Source organism: Aquarana catesbeiana, linkage group LG10 (genome assembly GCF_042186555.1).
Source record: "Aquarana catesbeiana isolate 2022-GZ linkage group LG10, ASM4218655v1, whole genome shotgun sequence".
Lineage (NCBI taxonomy): Eukaryota > Metazoa > Chordata > Amphibia > Anura > Ranidae > Aquarana > Aquarana catesbeiana.
Window position 1 is genome coordinate 118,493,865 of NC_133333.1, and position 17,754 is coordinate 118,511,618.

The 17,754-nt window shown below is 41.4% G+C and overlaps 1 protein-coding gene across 5 annotated transcripts in view; it reads right to left on the reverse strand.

Annotated features, from left to right (window-relative positions):
• Positions 1-5,116: 5,116 nt before the first annotated feature.
• USP2 (ubiquitin specific peptidase 2) overlaps positions 5,117-17,754 on the reverse strand; it is a 180,930-nt gene continuing 168,292 nt past the window's right edge. For all 5 annotated transcript variants that reach the window (XM_073602549.1, XM_073602545.1, XM_073602548.1 and 2 more), the window contains 3 exons: positions 17,010-17,117; positions 14,033-14,153; positions 5,117-8,651 (listed from right to left, as the gene is read on the reverse strand). In XM_073602549.1, the coding sequence (XP_073458650.1) occupies positions 8,564-8,651; positions 14,033-14,153; positions 17,010-17,117 (317 nt within the window). In that variant the 3' untranslated portion in view covers positions 5,117-8,563. The remainder of the gene's footprint in view (positions 8,652-14,032; positions 14,154-17,009; positions 17,118-17,754) is intronic.

Genomic DNA, 17,754 nt, shown 5'->3' on the forward strand with positions numbered 1-17,754 from the left:
TTAAACCCTTTAATTTCAGTGGTCAGGGCAGTAATAGCTGTATTACAAGAAGTGACTGCAGACAGAATATCCCTCAGTGTGGGTTCAGTGGCAGGCTCTGCTGGGCTAGCTGTGCTCATGGCTGCAGGGAGGGGGGCCTGTGTACTCACTGTGTCCCACACGGTTGTATCTGTGTGATCCTCCTGCCAGGCCGCCCCTGGGACCTCCATATGCTCCTGCTCATCCAGATCTAATAGTAAGGAGTAATTCTTGGGAGAATTGTCCTTGGCTCCCGGCTTGGTGAAAAGTCTAATGGCTGCTTCCTTTGCCGAGCATGTGGAGCGGGCGCCATCTTGCCCCGCATGTTCCGCCGCTGATAAGGAGTCTTTTCTCCGCCGGGACATCACTGTACAGGCTCCCCAAATATCGGAGTGTAGAGCGGGCTGTTGGGACCTCGTGCAGCCGTCAAACAGTTTTTGAAGCAGTTTCAGGAGTGTAGTATCAGGATGGTTGGTAGGATGTTCGGCGGAGCTAGAGCTCTGTGCGTCCTACTCCATTAGCTGCAAGCCACGCCCCGAGCTGATAAGTTTGTTGAATCAACAGTAGATGCTGCACAAATATCCTGCACATTTTGAGAGCAATACACCTTAGCGATGACTCTTTATATATTTGTGACACCTTTCAGCATCTGCAAACAGTTTGGGTGTTGTTGGATTCTTTCTCACTGTGGATTTGGGTGGATCTTTCCATTGACAAAAAAAAAAAGGTTTGGTTTGACATACACTTTTAAGGTTGGTCATAAATGAGTCATTTTTTTCTGTCTTACCAGCAGGTTGAATAAAAAAAAAAAAAAAAAAAAAAAAAAAAAAAAAAACAAATACTTGATTCCCCCATCTACACATTCGAGGTGGATGGGGGAATCCTCCCCGCTGCGCTTTTGTATTCTGACAGTGGGAGACTTCCCCACTGTCAGAGTACACTGATCAGTGCTGCTGGCTATAGCACTGATGGAGAAGCAAAAATCAGACAGGCGGTTGTATAGAAGTCAATCTACTGGTCCCTGCTAAACCTGGCACATTTCAGTCCATGTACAGTATGTCTGGCTTAATTACCATGTCACAAGACACAAATACACCTCAAGCCAGCATAATTAAAAAAAAAAAAAATAGACTCTTTCATTACTCAGAAGGGTTAGCGGGGTAGTTAGAGGGGTTTTTAAACTAGGTGACGGGGGGTGGGGGGGGGGAGGGCCCAGAGGTAGAGATAGTCAGCGTGGAGGGCCCAGAGGTAGAGATAGTCAGCGTGGAACATATTCCAGAGGGTAGTATTGTGGGCATTAGTGGTAGATTGACTAAAGCACATAAACCCAAGGTAAGTATAGTAACAAGTACTAGTTGCAATCTCAGAACACCCAATAAGAGGTTAGTATGCGACTGGTCTAAACTACATGGCAGGTTCACCAATGCCAGAAGCCTGGCAGACAAGATGGGTAAACTAGAGATACTGTTGTAGGAGGAGGATTTAGATTTTGTGGGAATTTCAGAGACCTGGTTCAACAGCTCTCATGATTGGCTGGCAACCATTTACAAGTATAACCTTTATCGCAGGGATAGAGAGGGTAAAAAAGGGGGAGGGGTATGCCTATATATCAAGAATAATGTACAAGTGAATGTAAGAGATAGCATCACTAAGGGAGCTAGGGAAGAGGTGGAATCCTTATGGGTAGAGTTCCAGAAGGATGAAGCTAAGGGGAAAATACTGGGAGTATGCTATAGGCCCCTTAACATGAGGGAGGAGGGGGATACGGATCTCCTACCACAAGTTGGATTAGCAGCAAGGTAGATAGTGTTATCATAATGGGGGATTTTAATTATCCAGACAGACTGGGCGGAGGGAACCACGCATCGTCTAAGGCTCGCCAGTTCCTAAATGTCTTGCAGGACAATTTCATGGTTCAGATGGTAAACGCACCAACTAGAAATAAAGTGTTACTGGATCTACTGATTACCAACAATACAGACCTGATCACGGATGTGGAAATACGGAGCAATTTAGGAAACAGCGATCACAGGTCAACTGGCTTCAGTATAGATCACACAAATAGGAAACATAAGGGGAATACAAAGACACTGAATTTCAAAAGAGCCACTGCCCTAACCTACGAACCTTGCTAGAAGGCATGAATTGGGATAAAATCTTAGGAACAAAGAACACGGAGGAGAGATGGATTTGCTTTAAGAGCATATTAAATAAGGGCATTAGCCAATGCATCCCATTGGGTAATAAATTTAAAGAGCGAACAAAAGTCCTGGATGGCTTATTTCCAATGTAAAAATACATATAAAAGCAAAGGAGAATGCCTTAAAAAAAATACAAGGTTGAGGGATCATAAGCGATGCGTAAACTGTCTGCGCTATATAAATCCTGTATAATAATCATCAGCATTCAAACTTTATAAAGAATGCAACAAGAAATGTAAGGGTGCAATTAGGGCAGCTAGGATAGAACACAAAAGACACATAGCAGGGGAAAGCAAAAACAATCCCAAGAAATTCTTTAAGTATGTAAACAGTAAAAAGGAGGACAGACCATATTGGCCCCATAAAGAATGAGGAAGGACATCTGTTTGTTTACAAAGGATGGGGAGATGGCGAAGGTATTGATTTTATTCTTCTCCTCAGTCTTCACGAGGGAATTGAGGGGCTTCAGTAACCAAAACTGCAGTCTATCCTCAAGACACATAACAGGAAGCACCTCCATGGTTAACAGAGGACAGAATTAAAATTAGACTTGGGAAACTTAACATTGATAAATCACCGGGACCAGATGGCTTGCATCCGAGGGTACTTAGGGAACTCAGTCATGTAATTGCCAGACTGTTGTTCCTAATTTTTTCCTGACAGTCTACTGACTGGAATGGTACCAGCTGATTGGAGAAAAACCAATGTAGCACCAATATTTAAAAAGGGCCCAAAATACATCCCTGGGAATTACAGACCAGTTAACCTAACATCAATAGTATGCAAGCTCTTGGAGGGGATAAGGGACTATATACAAGATTTTAGTAATGAGAACGGTATCATTAGCAGTAATCAGCATGGATTCATGAAGAATCATTTTTGCCAAACCAATCTATTAGCCTTCTATGAGGAGGTGAGTTGCCATCTAGATAAAGGAAGGCCCGTAGACGTGGTGTATCTGGATTTTGCAAAAGCATTTCACACAGTTCCCCATAAACGATTACTGTACAAAATAAGGACCGTTGGCATGGACCATAGGGTGAGTACATGGATTGAAATCTGGCTACAAGGGCGAGTTATAGGGTGGTGATAAATGGGGAGGACTCAGATTGGTCAGGGGTGGGTAGTGAGGTCCCCCAGGGTTCTGTGCTGGGACCAATTCTATTTAATTTGCTCATAAATGACCTGGAGGATGGGGTAAACAGTTCAATCTCTGTATTTGCGGACGATACTAAGCTAAGCAGGGCAATAACTTCTCTGCAGGATGTGGAAAACTTGCAAAAAGACCTGAACAAATTAATGGGGTGGGAAACTACATGGCAAATGAGGTTTAAAGTAGAAAAATGTAAAATAATGCAATTGGGTGGCAAAAATATGAACGCAATCTATACACTGGGGGGAGAACCTCTGGGGGATTCTAGGCTGGAAAAGGACCTGGGGGTCCTAGTAGAGGATAGGCTTAGTAATGGCATGCAATGCCAAGCTGCTGCTAACAAAGCAAACAGAATATTGGCACGCTTTAAAAATGGGATCAACTCCAAAGATAAAACAATTATTCTCCCGCTCTACAAGACTCTGGTCCGGCCGCACCCAGAGTATGCTGTCCAGTTCTGGGAACCAGCCCTCAGGAAGGATGTACTGGAAATGGAGCCAGTACAAAGAAGGGCAACAAAGCTAATAAAGGGTCTGGAGGATATTAGTTATGAGGAAAGGTTACGAGCACTAAACTTATTCTCTCTGGAGAAGAGACGCTTGAGAGGGGATACGATTTAAATTTACAAATATCATACTGGTGCCCCACAATAGGGATAAAACTTTTTCGCGGAAGGGCGTTTAACAAGACACATGGCCGCCCATTAAAATTAGGAGAAAAAAGGTTTAACCTTAAACTACGTAGAGGGTTCTTTACTGTAGGAGCAGCAAGGATGTGAAATTCCATGTAATACTGACATATAATCACACTCATAGGTTGGGCTTGATGGACTTGTGTCTTTTTTCAACCTCACCTACTATGTAACTATGTACTTCATTTCATTTTGCTGACCTTTCAGAGTGCTGACCTCAACCCAATAGAGCACCTTTGGGATGAGCGGACACCTTGAGCCAGGCCTTCTCATCCACATCAGTGCTTGAACTCACAAATGTGCTTCTGGAAGAATAGTCAAACATTCCCATAGACACACTACTAAACCAATACTTTTGCTATATATACACACACACATACTAAATAAATAAATAAATAAATAAATAAATAAATATACACATACACACACACACATATATACATACATACACACACACACATATATATTTATTAAGCACTGTATTTATAGAATTATATGCCGGAAGTTATTTTTATATTTTATATTATTCTATTTTTTATTTATAATCTTATATTGTGAGCCCTATTTTTTTTAGAAGGGACAGTGCACCTTTATATTAGTTTTTATTTGTTTTTAATATTTTAATGAAAGCTGTAGATTTTAAAATACCGTATTGAAAAAAGCTTTTGAAATCAAATTCAAATCTTTTTATAAGATATTAGGGTTATATTAATACATTTAATGTTTCATTTTGGGTTCAGGGTTAGAATTGTGAACTGAACATACTGTGATAATCATCATCTGCACATAAGTCTTTGTGAATTGATGCTACAGTGGGATACCTATAGGTTAGCGGCTCTGCAGCGCTCCTCTGTCAGTGTGGCAGCCGGAGAATAGCTGACAGCGACTATCTGTCAAACTGCAGAAGACAGTAGCCAAAACCGGATACAAAAGGCAGACTGCGCTTGTAATAAAACCAGAAATAGCTAGCAAGATCAACTTTAATGAATTAAGAATATATATAAGGTTGAGGGACTGAACTGAGATCCATATCCAAATAAACACAGGAGTCAGTTCTGCTTGCAATATGGAGTTTAATTAGGATATTTACATTTGCATAGAACACATAGGGTCCTTAGGTTAACAAAGTACTCATTTCACATTCTACACACTTACACGGTAAGCACCAGCTTAGTGTGGCCTGAAAGGGGTCTGGGGAAGACAGAACGTTTTCAATGCCTAAGAGGTGTGTAGCTGGTTTGACGCTAGTTCAACAACATGTTAGTAATAAAATAAAAAGCTATACATACAACCTATCACATAACATACTTGCATAGAATACATACATGACCCTGAACAACAAACATGCAATCTCATGAGGGCACAATTTTTTTTCTAACACTGCTGAAAGTGGAGGAGTCCTTGGACCTCTTTACCAGTACAATGCATAGTAGGTGAATTGCCAATATCTGCAAAATTAGTTAAAATAAAGCAGCACTCTATTTTCCAAAGCCAATGTTCTAATGACTAATACTCTAATGGATAAATACATATAATAAACATAAAACATTATCAGTCCTCAGTGCAAAGAGTCCACATAATTCCACTTATAGAACTAAAACAGAACTAAACAGTGCCTTTTCTTTATCCACCACCATCAAATTACCCACAGAGCCACTTACTGAATAATCTGATCCCTATATGTGAGGTTAGGCAATGCTTGTGTAGCGACAAAACTGGCCAAATGATACTGCAATCTTCCACCTACTTCCTCCTCCGATGATCAACGTATAGAAATATCCTCACTCCCAGGGAATCATATGTAATTTGCAAAGAGAAAGAAGTGGATCACTAGAGAAGGATGACTGTGGAAGCTCCCAGTATTGTCTGACCTCACTTATATAGGGAGGGGTCAGAAGATTTGGTAATCAGATTTATGTGCAACTTTGTGGCGGTGGATACACAATTGTGAGTGGAGGTGCAGGTCCTCACTGAGGAGTAATAATGTTTTTTGTTTATTACGTGGCAGAGGAAACAAACAGTGAGAATAAAATAAATGGGACACTGCAGACCATTATGAACTATAAGACCACCTCAGTCCAGATGCAGACTCCAGGTAGCAGAGTTTAGCAAGGTATTCTGTATAAGGCAGGTCACAGACTGAGCACATTTCTTTCCTGCAACCATGGGAAAGAAATTTGCTTGATTCCCATATCAACGCAGACAGTGTTGACAGGGGAATCCCTCCCATGGAGCCATTGTGTTCTCCTGGTGGGGGAGGGCGGCGGAAGCCATCCCTGCCGGGAAAAGACAGCGATTATTGCTAATGGCTATAATCACACGTAAAATCTGGTAGGCTGGATGTACCCAAGTTGATTGATCCATCAATTTGCATACATTCAGCCTGCCCATACATGGTTCGAATCAGCAGGAATCGGCTGAGATTCAAACAGTCTATGGCTGGCTTAAGAGTTAGAACAAGGATGGATACCTCAATGGCTAGTCCAGAAATAGAAGCTAGTCTCTGACTGCATACTTCATAAAAGGAAAACTTAAAAAATATGTATTCTTATTCTTTTCATAGCAAAATGTAGACCTGTGTTTGAATACCTGGGACACTTATCTAAAACTAAGGCTTACCCCTCCTTTCGAAGGTAGTGCTATCGTACAACCTTTTTTCTTTAGTATCCAGTCTCCTATGCAGAGTGCTGCTACCTAGAGGTCTGCTATGCCCTACCAATAAACAACATTACAAACTAAAAAAATCATTCAGAGTAGACAGCCCCTTTAACTCTTATTAATCAGTAGCTACCTACAGCTTAACTCCAGACAAAACTTTTTATCTTAGTTGTGGATAGAGTGGAAAAGGGCTGGATAAATTTTTCCCTGCTGTATGTGCCCCCATTGAAAAGATTTTTTTTCACTTTCAGTCTAGGTATTGGGTGTAAATCAGTGAGGGAAAATCTTGGTTCAAACTAGACACAAGGATTTGCAATTAGTGGACCTCCAGCTATTGCAAAACTACAAGTTCCATCATGCCTCTGGGTCATAGTCTTGCTATGCCTCATGGGACTTGTAGTTCTGCAACAGCTGAAAGTCTGCTAATTGCATACCCCTGCTAGAGCCACCTCCTTAGTGCCTGCTTTGTTTCCTTTACAAACAACAGTTTTGAATGAAGCGAAGGTGCAGCAACCTCAAGACAAGAGCTTGACTTTGCAGTTGCGTCGCAGTCCAATAGACTTGTATGGGCAAGTTTGACAAGCGGTGACCCTATCAATTCAACAAGCCATGGCATGTGTAAGGTCTTGTCTGGCTGTATACAATTTTTTAGGTGGGCCGTCAAGAGTCAGCATTTCATTCTGAAAGAGGTCCCAAGCTATGTCCACTCAAATTTCACTCAAAGTAAAAATGTTTTGACTGCAATTTTGCTTTAAAATGTCAACTTTCATATACAGTACTTTCAAATAAATTATGACTAAATGTTACACTGCACTAGCTTTGGTATTTGCATAATAATAATAATAATAATAAAAACAATTATAAAAGTAAAAAACTGCTAAATAGCCTAAGTCCTTCAGTACATCTTCTGAATACTGTTGTGAACACCACACACCTCTTAAGCAGTAAAAACTTAGCAGTGCAAAGATTTCATTTTTGTGGCCCCCAAAGATATTAGAAGAAGCCTTGTCAGACACCCTGTTCTAGAGAGAAATTCTGAGTGACCACTTCTGCCACTCCACACTCTGTCCAGGAAAGCAGCCTATTGTATTTCATATTCTATCATGGTAACACTACCTAAGCTGAGAACTCCTACCGAGACATATTAGATATAAGAAATACACAGCACTCCAAATTATATACAGCAGTGACTGTCTCGCTATGTGTACAAATACATTGCTCTTATTCACTTCAAGAAACAACACTCTCCATGTTACAATTCTTCATACAAGGGGCCACCTTATTTAGCAGGCCACCCCAGTAACTGATAATTTTTGTGACAGCAACCAAAAAAATACATAAAAACATTTTGTCGTAATGTAGAAGGACATATAAGATTCTTTCCTGAGCAGTTTTCATCCTGACTTCTGAAAGGACTTTCCCAAAACACTTCTTAGGATTCCTTCTACCATAACACTCAAATGGTAAGAGCAGCAACATGCATACCTGGAGTTTCAGTATTGTGCAAAAACAGCTGGGGGTTCCCCATACTGGTTTACTTATGTTCTTACTGGTTATAAAGACTTGGGTATAGATGTAATTGAATACTGATGGACAAAGCTGGTTTTCTTTCAGTGTTTCCTGCACCATTAACCAAACCACTGGTATTTTTATATCAATTTAAGGCCATAGTTCTTCAGATGATTACTTAAGGCAATTAGTGACTGTATGAAATGCTGGTGTACATTAAAAATGATTATTTTAGCTCACTGCAGCATAAATGAAAGGTTCTTATGACCCTTCTGAACAGTTTTCACATCTGATGCAATTGTATCTCCACTACATTCGTTAGTGGTTTAAAGTCTACATCCTGGATGAAGGTCCTGATAGCTCATAGAATAAAACGTAGGCATCACTGCTCTTCACCTGGCTGGAAGACATTGCGGTAACCCTAAGAAGGAAAAGACAAAACTGTTAACTAAGTATAAAATGTTGCAATACAGAGTATTTTCTTGTTTTATAAGAAAATGTCTGTGTGTGAACAAACCTCTTACCATTCACACCTGTGAGTAGGCCCAATTGCAATTACCCGTGGAAGACTAAGCAGGGTTTCCTACAAATGGCTGTAGGTCATAAGCCCCATTCAAAGCAATGGAAGGCTTGCGTGGCCCGCTTGCGGCCCTAGGAAAGTGTGCCGTCACCACTCGGAGTGCTCGTAGAAGAGCCAAGGGCTCCTCTAAGAGTACCCCGAATGGTGGTTTCTTTGGCCGTGGTGGTAGGCATGACCCGGCAGACCTCCCTCTCCCAACCAGCAATTAACATTGAAGTCTATAGGAAAACTGGTCAGCTTTCAGCGGGACCCGCTCGGAGCTCATTGGGGCTAGGGACTCCAAACTCGGGGAGACCCGGCCATTAGAGGCTGTTTGCATGTAATGGAACATGCATCAATTACCTGGGAATGATTGGACACAGATTGTCTGCAAGCAAACGACTGTAAGGGCTCTCACACAGACGATGGAAGTAGGCGGTTGGGTCACGTTTTTAATGTTTCCTAAATGCCTATCAATGCCACACAGAATTGTTACAATAGGGAACAGATGGAGGTGTTCGCACTGCAGCGTTAGCATTGCTTTGCATTGTGGCAAGACAAAAATAACGCTGCCTGCAGAGTTTAGAAGGCATTGATGCTTTGCAACTGCCTCCATTCACTTCTATTGAAATGCACTGTAAACGTGCCTATGGTGTTTACAGTACATTTACTGTGCAGTTGCAAAGTATCAGAAGTGAGATTTCCTTATTTTTCTTTCCATAAGCTTTTTTTTTTATTGGCTTGCAATATGCCTTTTAACTTGCTAGGGAATTGACACTCTAGAAAGTAAATTTCCCAGCACAACTCACCCTAAAGGTGCATATCATAGCCCTTTTCTTTTGGGCTTCAATTTTGTCTGTACTGGTCCAGGAGCTCCTCAAATCTGCACATAATCTGTTATGTAGTGTTCAGGGAAAAAGGGAAGGGGAATACTATCAGGGCCATCTTAAGAGCATTATAGCCCCCCAGCAATACAGTGCACTGGGGCCTTGTCTACACAATCACGCACGAGAATAAAACTGCAAATTATCAATAAGGCTATATTTATTGGTACTTCCAACAAAATCAGTGTTTAAGCATTAACACAACGTTTGGACAATATAACTTTTGTTGGGCACAGTGGCAGCGTTTGATGGGCACAGTGGCAGCGTTTGATGGGCACAGTGGCAGCGTTTGATGGGCACAGACAGTGGCTGTGTTTGATGCACAACTTGAACTTACTTAAGTAGACAGTGTTAGACTTACTTGAGGCCGCCAGCCTGGTGCAGTACAGTGTGTCACTCACAGCAGCAAGGCAGTGGCAGCTATCAATCAGGGCTGTCTCCACTCTGCTCCCTCTCCACGCTGTCTGAAGAACATGGCAGAGGTGGGCGGAGCTTGTTCACTAGCCGCTAGGGGCGGCCGCGGCGCGCTATGAATGCTGGGGTGGCCGCAGACTCTGACGTCACTGGTTGCTAGCTAGACACCGGGCGGCCGGCGATTCTAGCAAGTGAGCAACCAGTGCAGCTAGTCAACTTAAGCAGCAGATTGCAGCGCTGAGGATCGGCCCTGGATGGGGCCCTCCAGGCAAGTGGGGCCCCCGGGCAACTGCCCAGCATGCCCAGTGGAAAAAACTGCCCTGAATACTATAGTGTCATTTGAGTCACAGCTCTGAATCTACTGTGGCTGCTGACATCACATCCAAGATGGCAGCAGCAGCAGCCTTTGGGTTTTTGGAAGTCTACACAAGGGAGGCTTTTAAAAAGGTAAATAACATGTTTTTTTTTACATTTAAAAGATAAAGGCCTGTATAAGGGCTGGTTCACACCAGATGAGGTCCATTGCTTTTGTAATTTTGCATCAAAAACTCATGCACAGTGTTTTCTATGTATTCCAATGGCCCTAGTTCACACCAATGCAATCAACAAAAGTAGAACATGCTGCATTTTTTCATCTGTGTGGAGTGTATCTGGAATGCAGCAAAATGCATCAAAAATGCACCAGAACACACTGGTAAGCATCAAAAATTGCAACAGAACACATGTGCCCTGAATTGAGATGAAGAAAAAAAAGGGGGTGGGGGAGGGGGGTTAACGCACCAAAATGGGCTTGAAGAAACGTATCCAGAATGCATAAATTGTAATTGTGGTGTGAAGCGGCCCCAAGACCAGACGTCGCAGGACATCACCTCTTACCTTTATTAGATTAAAAACCTTCTCTTTGCACTCCTCTGAAACTAGTTTACCTTTTCTATGTAGGCTGACACTAGTAGTTCCACCAAAAACCTTCTGCATGTCCAAACAGCATACAGTGCCTTGAAAGAGTATTCATACCCCTTGAAATTTTCCAAATTTTTTCAGGTTACAACCACAAACATAAATGTATTTTATGTGATAGACCAACTGAAAGTGGCACATAATTGTGAAGTGGAAGGAAAATGATAAATGGTTTTCAATTTTTTTTCAGCCCCTCTGAGTCAATACTTTGTAGAACCACCTTTCACTGCAATTACAGCTGCAAGTCTTTTTGGGTATATCTCTACCAGCTTTGCACATCTAGAGAGTGACATTTTTGCCCATTCTTCTTTGCAAACTAGCTCAAGCTCTGTCAGATTGGATGGAGAGTGTCTGTGAACAGCAATTCAAGTCTTGCCACAGATTCTTAATTAGATCTAGGTCTGGAGTTTGACTAGGCCATTGTCACACATGAATATGCGTTGATCTAAACCATTCCATTGTAGCTCTGGCTGTGTGTTTAGGGTCATTGTCCTGCTGGAAAGTGAACCTCCACCCCAGTCTCAAGCCTTTTGCAGACTCTAACAGGTTTTCTTCTAAGATTGCCCTGCATTTGGCTCCATCCATCTTCCGATCAACTCCAACCAGCTTCCCTGTCCCTGCTGAAGACAGCATCCCCATGGCATGTTCAGGGTGAAGTGCAGTGTTAGTTTTCTGCCACACGTTTTGCTTTTAGTCCACAAAGTTCAATTTTGGTCTCATCTAACCATAGCACCTTCTTCCACATGTTTGCTGTGTCCCCACATGGCTTCTCAGAAGCAGCAGCTCATGGTAACTCTGGAGGAGCTGAAGAGATCCACAGCTCAGGTGGGAGAATCTGTCCACAGAACAACTTTTAGTCGTGCACTCCACAAATCTTGCCTCCAGAGTTATCATGGTCCTCTTGGCTGTTTATCTGATTAATGCTCTCTTTACCCGGCCTGTCAGTTTAGGTGGATGGCCATGTCTTTGTAGGCTTGCAGTTGTGCTATGCATACTCTTTCCATTTTTGGATGATGGACTGAACAGTGCACTGTGAGATGTTCAAAACTTAGGCTATAATTTCTAACCTAACCCAGCTTTAAACTTCTCCACAACTTTATCCTGGACCTGTCTTGTGTGTTCCTTGGCCTTCATAATGCAGTTTATTCACTAAGGTTCTCTAACAAACCTCCGGGGGCTTCACAGAACAGCTGTATGTATATTGAGATGAAATTACACACAGGTGGACTCTTTACTAATTAGGTGACTTCTGAAGGCAATTGGTTCCACTGGATTTTAGTTAGGGGTATCAGAGTAAAGGGGGCGGAATACAAATGCACGCCACACGTTTTAGATATTTATTTGTAAAACATTTTGAAAACCATTTATCATTTTCCTTCCACTTATTTGCCACTTTTGTGTTGGTCTATCAGATACAATCCCAATAAAATATATTTACGTTTTTGGTTGTAACATGGCAAAATGTGGAAAATGTCACGGGGTGTGAATACTTTTTCAAGGCACTGTATGCCCTTATAACCACTGTGGCGCTCCCTTTAGACAGGAGATGACATTTGGCGCAGCTAAGCCCTAAAGTCAGAATCTTATTAACAAAATTCATCTAATTTGAGAAACCCTAAAATGTTTTCCTTTATCCTAACAAAGACATCGGTCACCTTGTGGCGTCCTCTTTTAGGAAGGATTTGTTTTAGAGCTTAACGTGTATTTCCACTTTTGCAGACAAATGCAGATAACACCTACTTTAGGTTTGTTACATGTCCCTATTCACATAGCATAACTAAGCAAAAATATTTAAAAATTGCTGCTTACCATTGTAGACGCTCTTTTTGATAACTCCAGCACTGAAAAATCCTACTAAGGTCTCTATGTTAATGAGGGGGCTGGGAAGCTGTGTTTGCCATAATTGACCATGGCTGTTCCGCTGCCGGCAGATCTCATAATCAGTTACAAACTAGATCTGGACACTGTGGGGGAGATTCACTAAAACCGGTGAACACAGATTCTGGTGCAGATGTGCATAGTGACCAATCAGCTTCTAGTTTTTTTTTTTTTTTTTTTTGTCAAAGCTTAATTGAACAAGCTGAAGTTAGAAGTTGATTGGTTATTATACACAGCTGCACCAGATTCTGTGTTCACCAGTTTAACGTGGCCTCTATATTGGGACAGACTCACTCTGAACTTATTCAGAAATGCAAGCAGTCTGCCATGACGCCTGCTCCTAAAAAAACATCTAAAAAGGTAAGAATAAGTTTACAAAAAAATGTTTTAGGGAGGCTATGTGAATGGGAACGCATAACAAACTTATAGTGAGCTTCTCTCAAATTTGACTTACACAGAGCACTCTAGACCAGTGTTTCTCAACCTTTTTTTCCCCCATTTGCAGCACCCTTTAAAATTCAGCAGATACCCAATTTTAAAATGCAAAACCTAAACAAATAGTTTTACATAACAGGGCAACATTCACACATGTAGGACACCCAACATTATTCTTGCAAAGCAAATACACTTTCACACACTGGTACTTTTCAGTGTTTTTCTCCCTCAGTTAATGTGACCCCAGTGGTTACAAAGAGGGGCAGGGACGGGGCAAACAAGGCACACCCAACATGCTCTTTATGAATCAATGACATGATTGGTTGTTAGGACACCGGCGGCCGGTTGTAATGCTGCTCATTAAAAAACCTGTGTGCCAAACAGGTAGACTTGATCCACTTGCTGGCTTTTGGCAATTTTTAAGCATTTTGCCAAGGAAACCCTGAAGAGCCCAAAAGGCACCCTGGTTTAAAAAGGCTGCTCTGGACACTCAGATGAGCACTCTAAACAACTTCAATCTGCTAAGTTCCTGTAAATGTTCACTTTGCAAAGTAAATGATAGGGAGTTTTATTGTTTTATTTCAGTTAAATGTGAATATCAAAAAAAAAAAAAAAAAAAAAAAAAAAAAAAAAAGCTAAGAACCAAGAAAAGATGGTTTACACTTTTATCATTACCTTGAGTCATTAAATGTGTACCACTCTCCATTGTTTGTATTTTTGCAGTAAGCAGTATAATGGCCCCCCATGGTGGTACCCGAATGATTGGATACAGCATACAGACTGTATGTAGCTTGAGCTGCAAAAACAAAATGTAACAAGCTAATATTAGAAAAAAAAGTCTAAAAAAACTCTAGCATCAGAAACAAGGTAAATGTCAAACAAAATCTAGTGGAAGGATAATGGTAAGATTACTGGTAAAGGGACAATTAAAGTATAAAGCACAGCTAGAGCTACTTATACATCAGAACAGTTGCTGATAGTATTGGTAATGATCCAGTAGGTGAAAGACCTAATTTCTCCCCCAAAGCTGTTATCAACATGCATGTTTGTATCCAACAAAAACATGTTATAATTCAGAGTGCTTTACGTATCTCTGTTAGCAATGGGGTACAATGTAGAATACAAGAATGAGCATGGACAATTTTACTGAAAGTGGTTGTAAACCCCTACATATACTCAGTGAAGCGATTGGCCCCCAGTGATACACAGATCAAAAAATCCTCCTACATATGTTGTTCCTGTTTATCTGCAGTCCTCTTCTCTATAGCCAAAGTGCAGAATTTATAAAGCCTGTCTGTTCTTTCAGAAAATAGGGGGCAGATAGCTGATACACACTGCAGAGCTCTGTGGAGGGAATGGTCATTGGAGGGAAAGGACACAACCCCCTATTCACAGCACACAGGAACAGAGCTGAGGCTGTCAATCACAGGCTGTGTGCTGGAGATTCCTCCGGTCATCTTTTTTTTCTCTTTGTGTCAGGAAAACCTGTCAGAAGTGATTCATGCCGATAGCAGAGGAACAAAGCAGACAGAAATTACATTTATAGGTTGATTTACCAAAACTGGAGAATGCCAAATCTGGTGCAGCACTGCATAGAAACAAATCAGCTTCCAGGTTTTTTTATCAAAGCTTAATTGAACAAGCTGAAGTTAGAAGCTGACTGACTACAATGCACAGTTGCACCAGATTTTAAACTCTCCAGTTTTAGTAACGCAACCCCTTAGGCTCCATTCACACTAATGCGTTTGATGATTTTTGCATTTTGCAGAAGTGCAGGGAATTTTTTTTTTCTTTAACATGGTTTCCTATGGAACATGTTCACATCAACACATTTTTGTGCCTCTGCGTTTTTGGAAAGGGTCAGGGCAGCATTTTGCATGTTATAGACTTCAAAGGACCCGCATCCAAAACGTAAGTACTGCGTTTTTAGGCTGGATTCACACCTATGCATTTTTAGTGCTTTTTTGCATTTCGCAGATTTTCACTACAGTCCATCTAACATGGAACATGTTCTGTAGTGCAAATCGGCAAAATGCAAAAAGCACTAAAAATGCATAGGTGTGAATCCAGCCTTACTGCGATTTGTGTCCTTTTTTTACATTCACTGTATATAGCTGGTTGCTAAGGAGCGGGTCGGGAAGCCAGCCGCCACGTCCTTAGCAACAGATGAGTCATCAGCTGTCAGCGGGATTCCTTGCTGACAGCTAAAAGTAAAAAAAAAAAAAAAAAAAAAATTCACGAAAACAACAACAACGTGGGGTCCCCCCGTCCATAACAGGCCCTTCGGTCTGGTATGGATTTGGAGGGGACACCCCCACGCCAACATTAAAAAAAAAAAAAAATTGAGGGATCCCCCCCCAAAATCCATACCAGACCCTTATCCGAGCATGCAGCCTGGCAGGTCAGGTAAGAGGGGGGACGAGCGAGCGCCCCCCCCCCCCCGAACCATACCAGACCGCATGCCCTCAACATCGGGGGTGGGTGCTTTGGGGCACCCACCCCCCATGTTGTTGGGGACAAGGGCTTCTTCCCGACAACCCTGGCCGATGGTTGTCAGGGTCTTTGACAAGGGGGCCCCTAGATCCCGGACCACCCCTATGTGAATTGGTATCAGGTACATCGTACCCCTACCTTTTTACCAAAAAAGCAGTGAAATGTTAAAAAAAAAAAAAAAAAAAAAAAGCCGGTTTTTGACATGTCCTTTTTTTTAAAAAATAGCTCTGTCTTCTCCCCGAGCCATCTTCTACTGTCGCCGTCTCTCCGCTGTCTTCTTACTTGCCACTGGTTACCCGCTAAAAACAAAAAAGAGTCCACTCTTGTCCTGATGCTGTCTTCCTTCGTTGTGACGTCCCCCGCTGTCCGACATCTTATGTAGCCATGGGGCATGGCCATCCAATGACATCACCCGGAGAGCCCACCCCCTTGTGACTTGTGCACTTAATTGAGACAAGTACATACTATAGAGGGATGCGATTTGTTCATATTTCATGTCTGAGGTTTACAACCACTTTAAATTCATCAATTGTCTATATTGGCCCATAACTTTCACGATTATCTCGCTAATTTGTGAAATATTTGTGAAATGCTTGCAGATAATGAGTGTCCACCATTTTAAAATATACATGTCTCTTTAATATATACATATAATCAAATCCTTTTTTTTTTTTTAGTTTTGTTTTGGATAGAATAGGGAAGAATTGAACTCCCCTGTCAGATTTTTTTTTTTTCCCTTTCTCTGGCTGTGTCAAGATCTCCACCTTGTCCAATCAGAGAATGCTTTTCATTCATTCAGAAAATATAAAGAATTTTCTGAATGGTGCCTTTGCTGAGCAGCCGACTTCCTGTATTCACAAGGTATCAGGCCGCCCGCTCAGCAGGGGATCCAGAGGCAGGTGGGGATCACTGATCCTGTCACTTTACCCTGAATGGGCAAGATGACAGGGTTTTCTTTAAGAGAAAAAGGAAAAAAACATAATTAATAGTCAGGAGGCACTTATTTCTGTACACTCAAAACAATGCATAATTGGTACATAATTGTGTATATAGACCTTTCAATCTATAACATCACATATTTAGTATCTAACTTTAAAGGAAGAACCAAGTCTACACAGTAGGACCTATGAAGAATATAGAAGTAAAAAAAAAAACGTACTGCTGTGTTCTGCATAAAATTCACGTAAGTCTAAATCTCGAAGAGGGAAATTCACAAATGTGGAAAGCTTGCCACTTCTTATGCGTCCTTCAGAAAAACGCTTAAGATCTGTAAAGGGTTAAAGTTAAGGAAGAGAAACTGCAGCTTCATGAATATGATATAAGCTCTTTGAGTTGAGAATTCAGCTTGTGTGTAAAAATGTCTTAAGCAGACCTACTGGTAAATTAACACTGAACAGATTCCTGACAGGTCACAACATACAGTATCATATATATATCTATATCTATATCTCTCATCTTCATTTATCATATTCAAGACTACAAAATGCATGAACATTTTTAGTTAGCTAAATATGAAATATAGCATATACATTTTTTTTAATTTACCGCTTAAAGCTGAAGTTTAGCAACTTGTTTTTGGAGATACAAACACGTTACATGTTCCTGTGATGTGGTGTATCCCATATCACACAGGCAGCTGCTTCAAGAAAAATCTTTCCTTCATGCCACCTTCATAACTGCCAGATATTGCTTTGAGCTGATATCCAATGGTTGCTATGTGGGGTAACAGCAGCCACTGCTAATGTGAAGAGTTGCAGTGCTTGCCCATCCCCCTCCGTCCTCTCCATCATTCAGTGATCTCATAATACTGTTCTCCCACAATGCACTGCAATCTGTGAATGAAGGAGTGGATGAATGACAGGATCTCCACCACCTATTCATAGAATGCATTGCATATTTCTGTA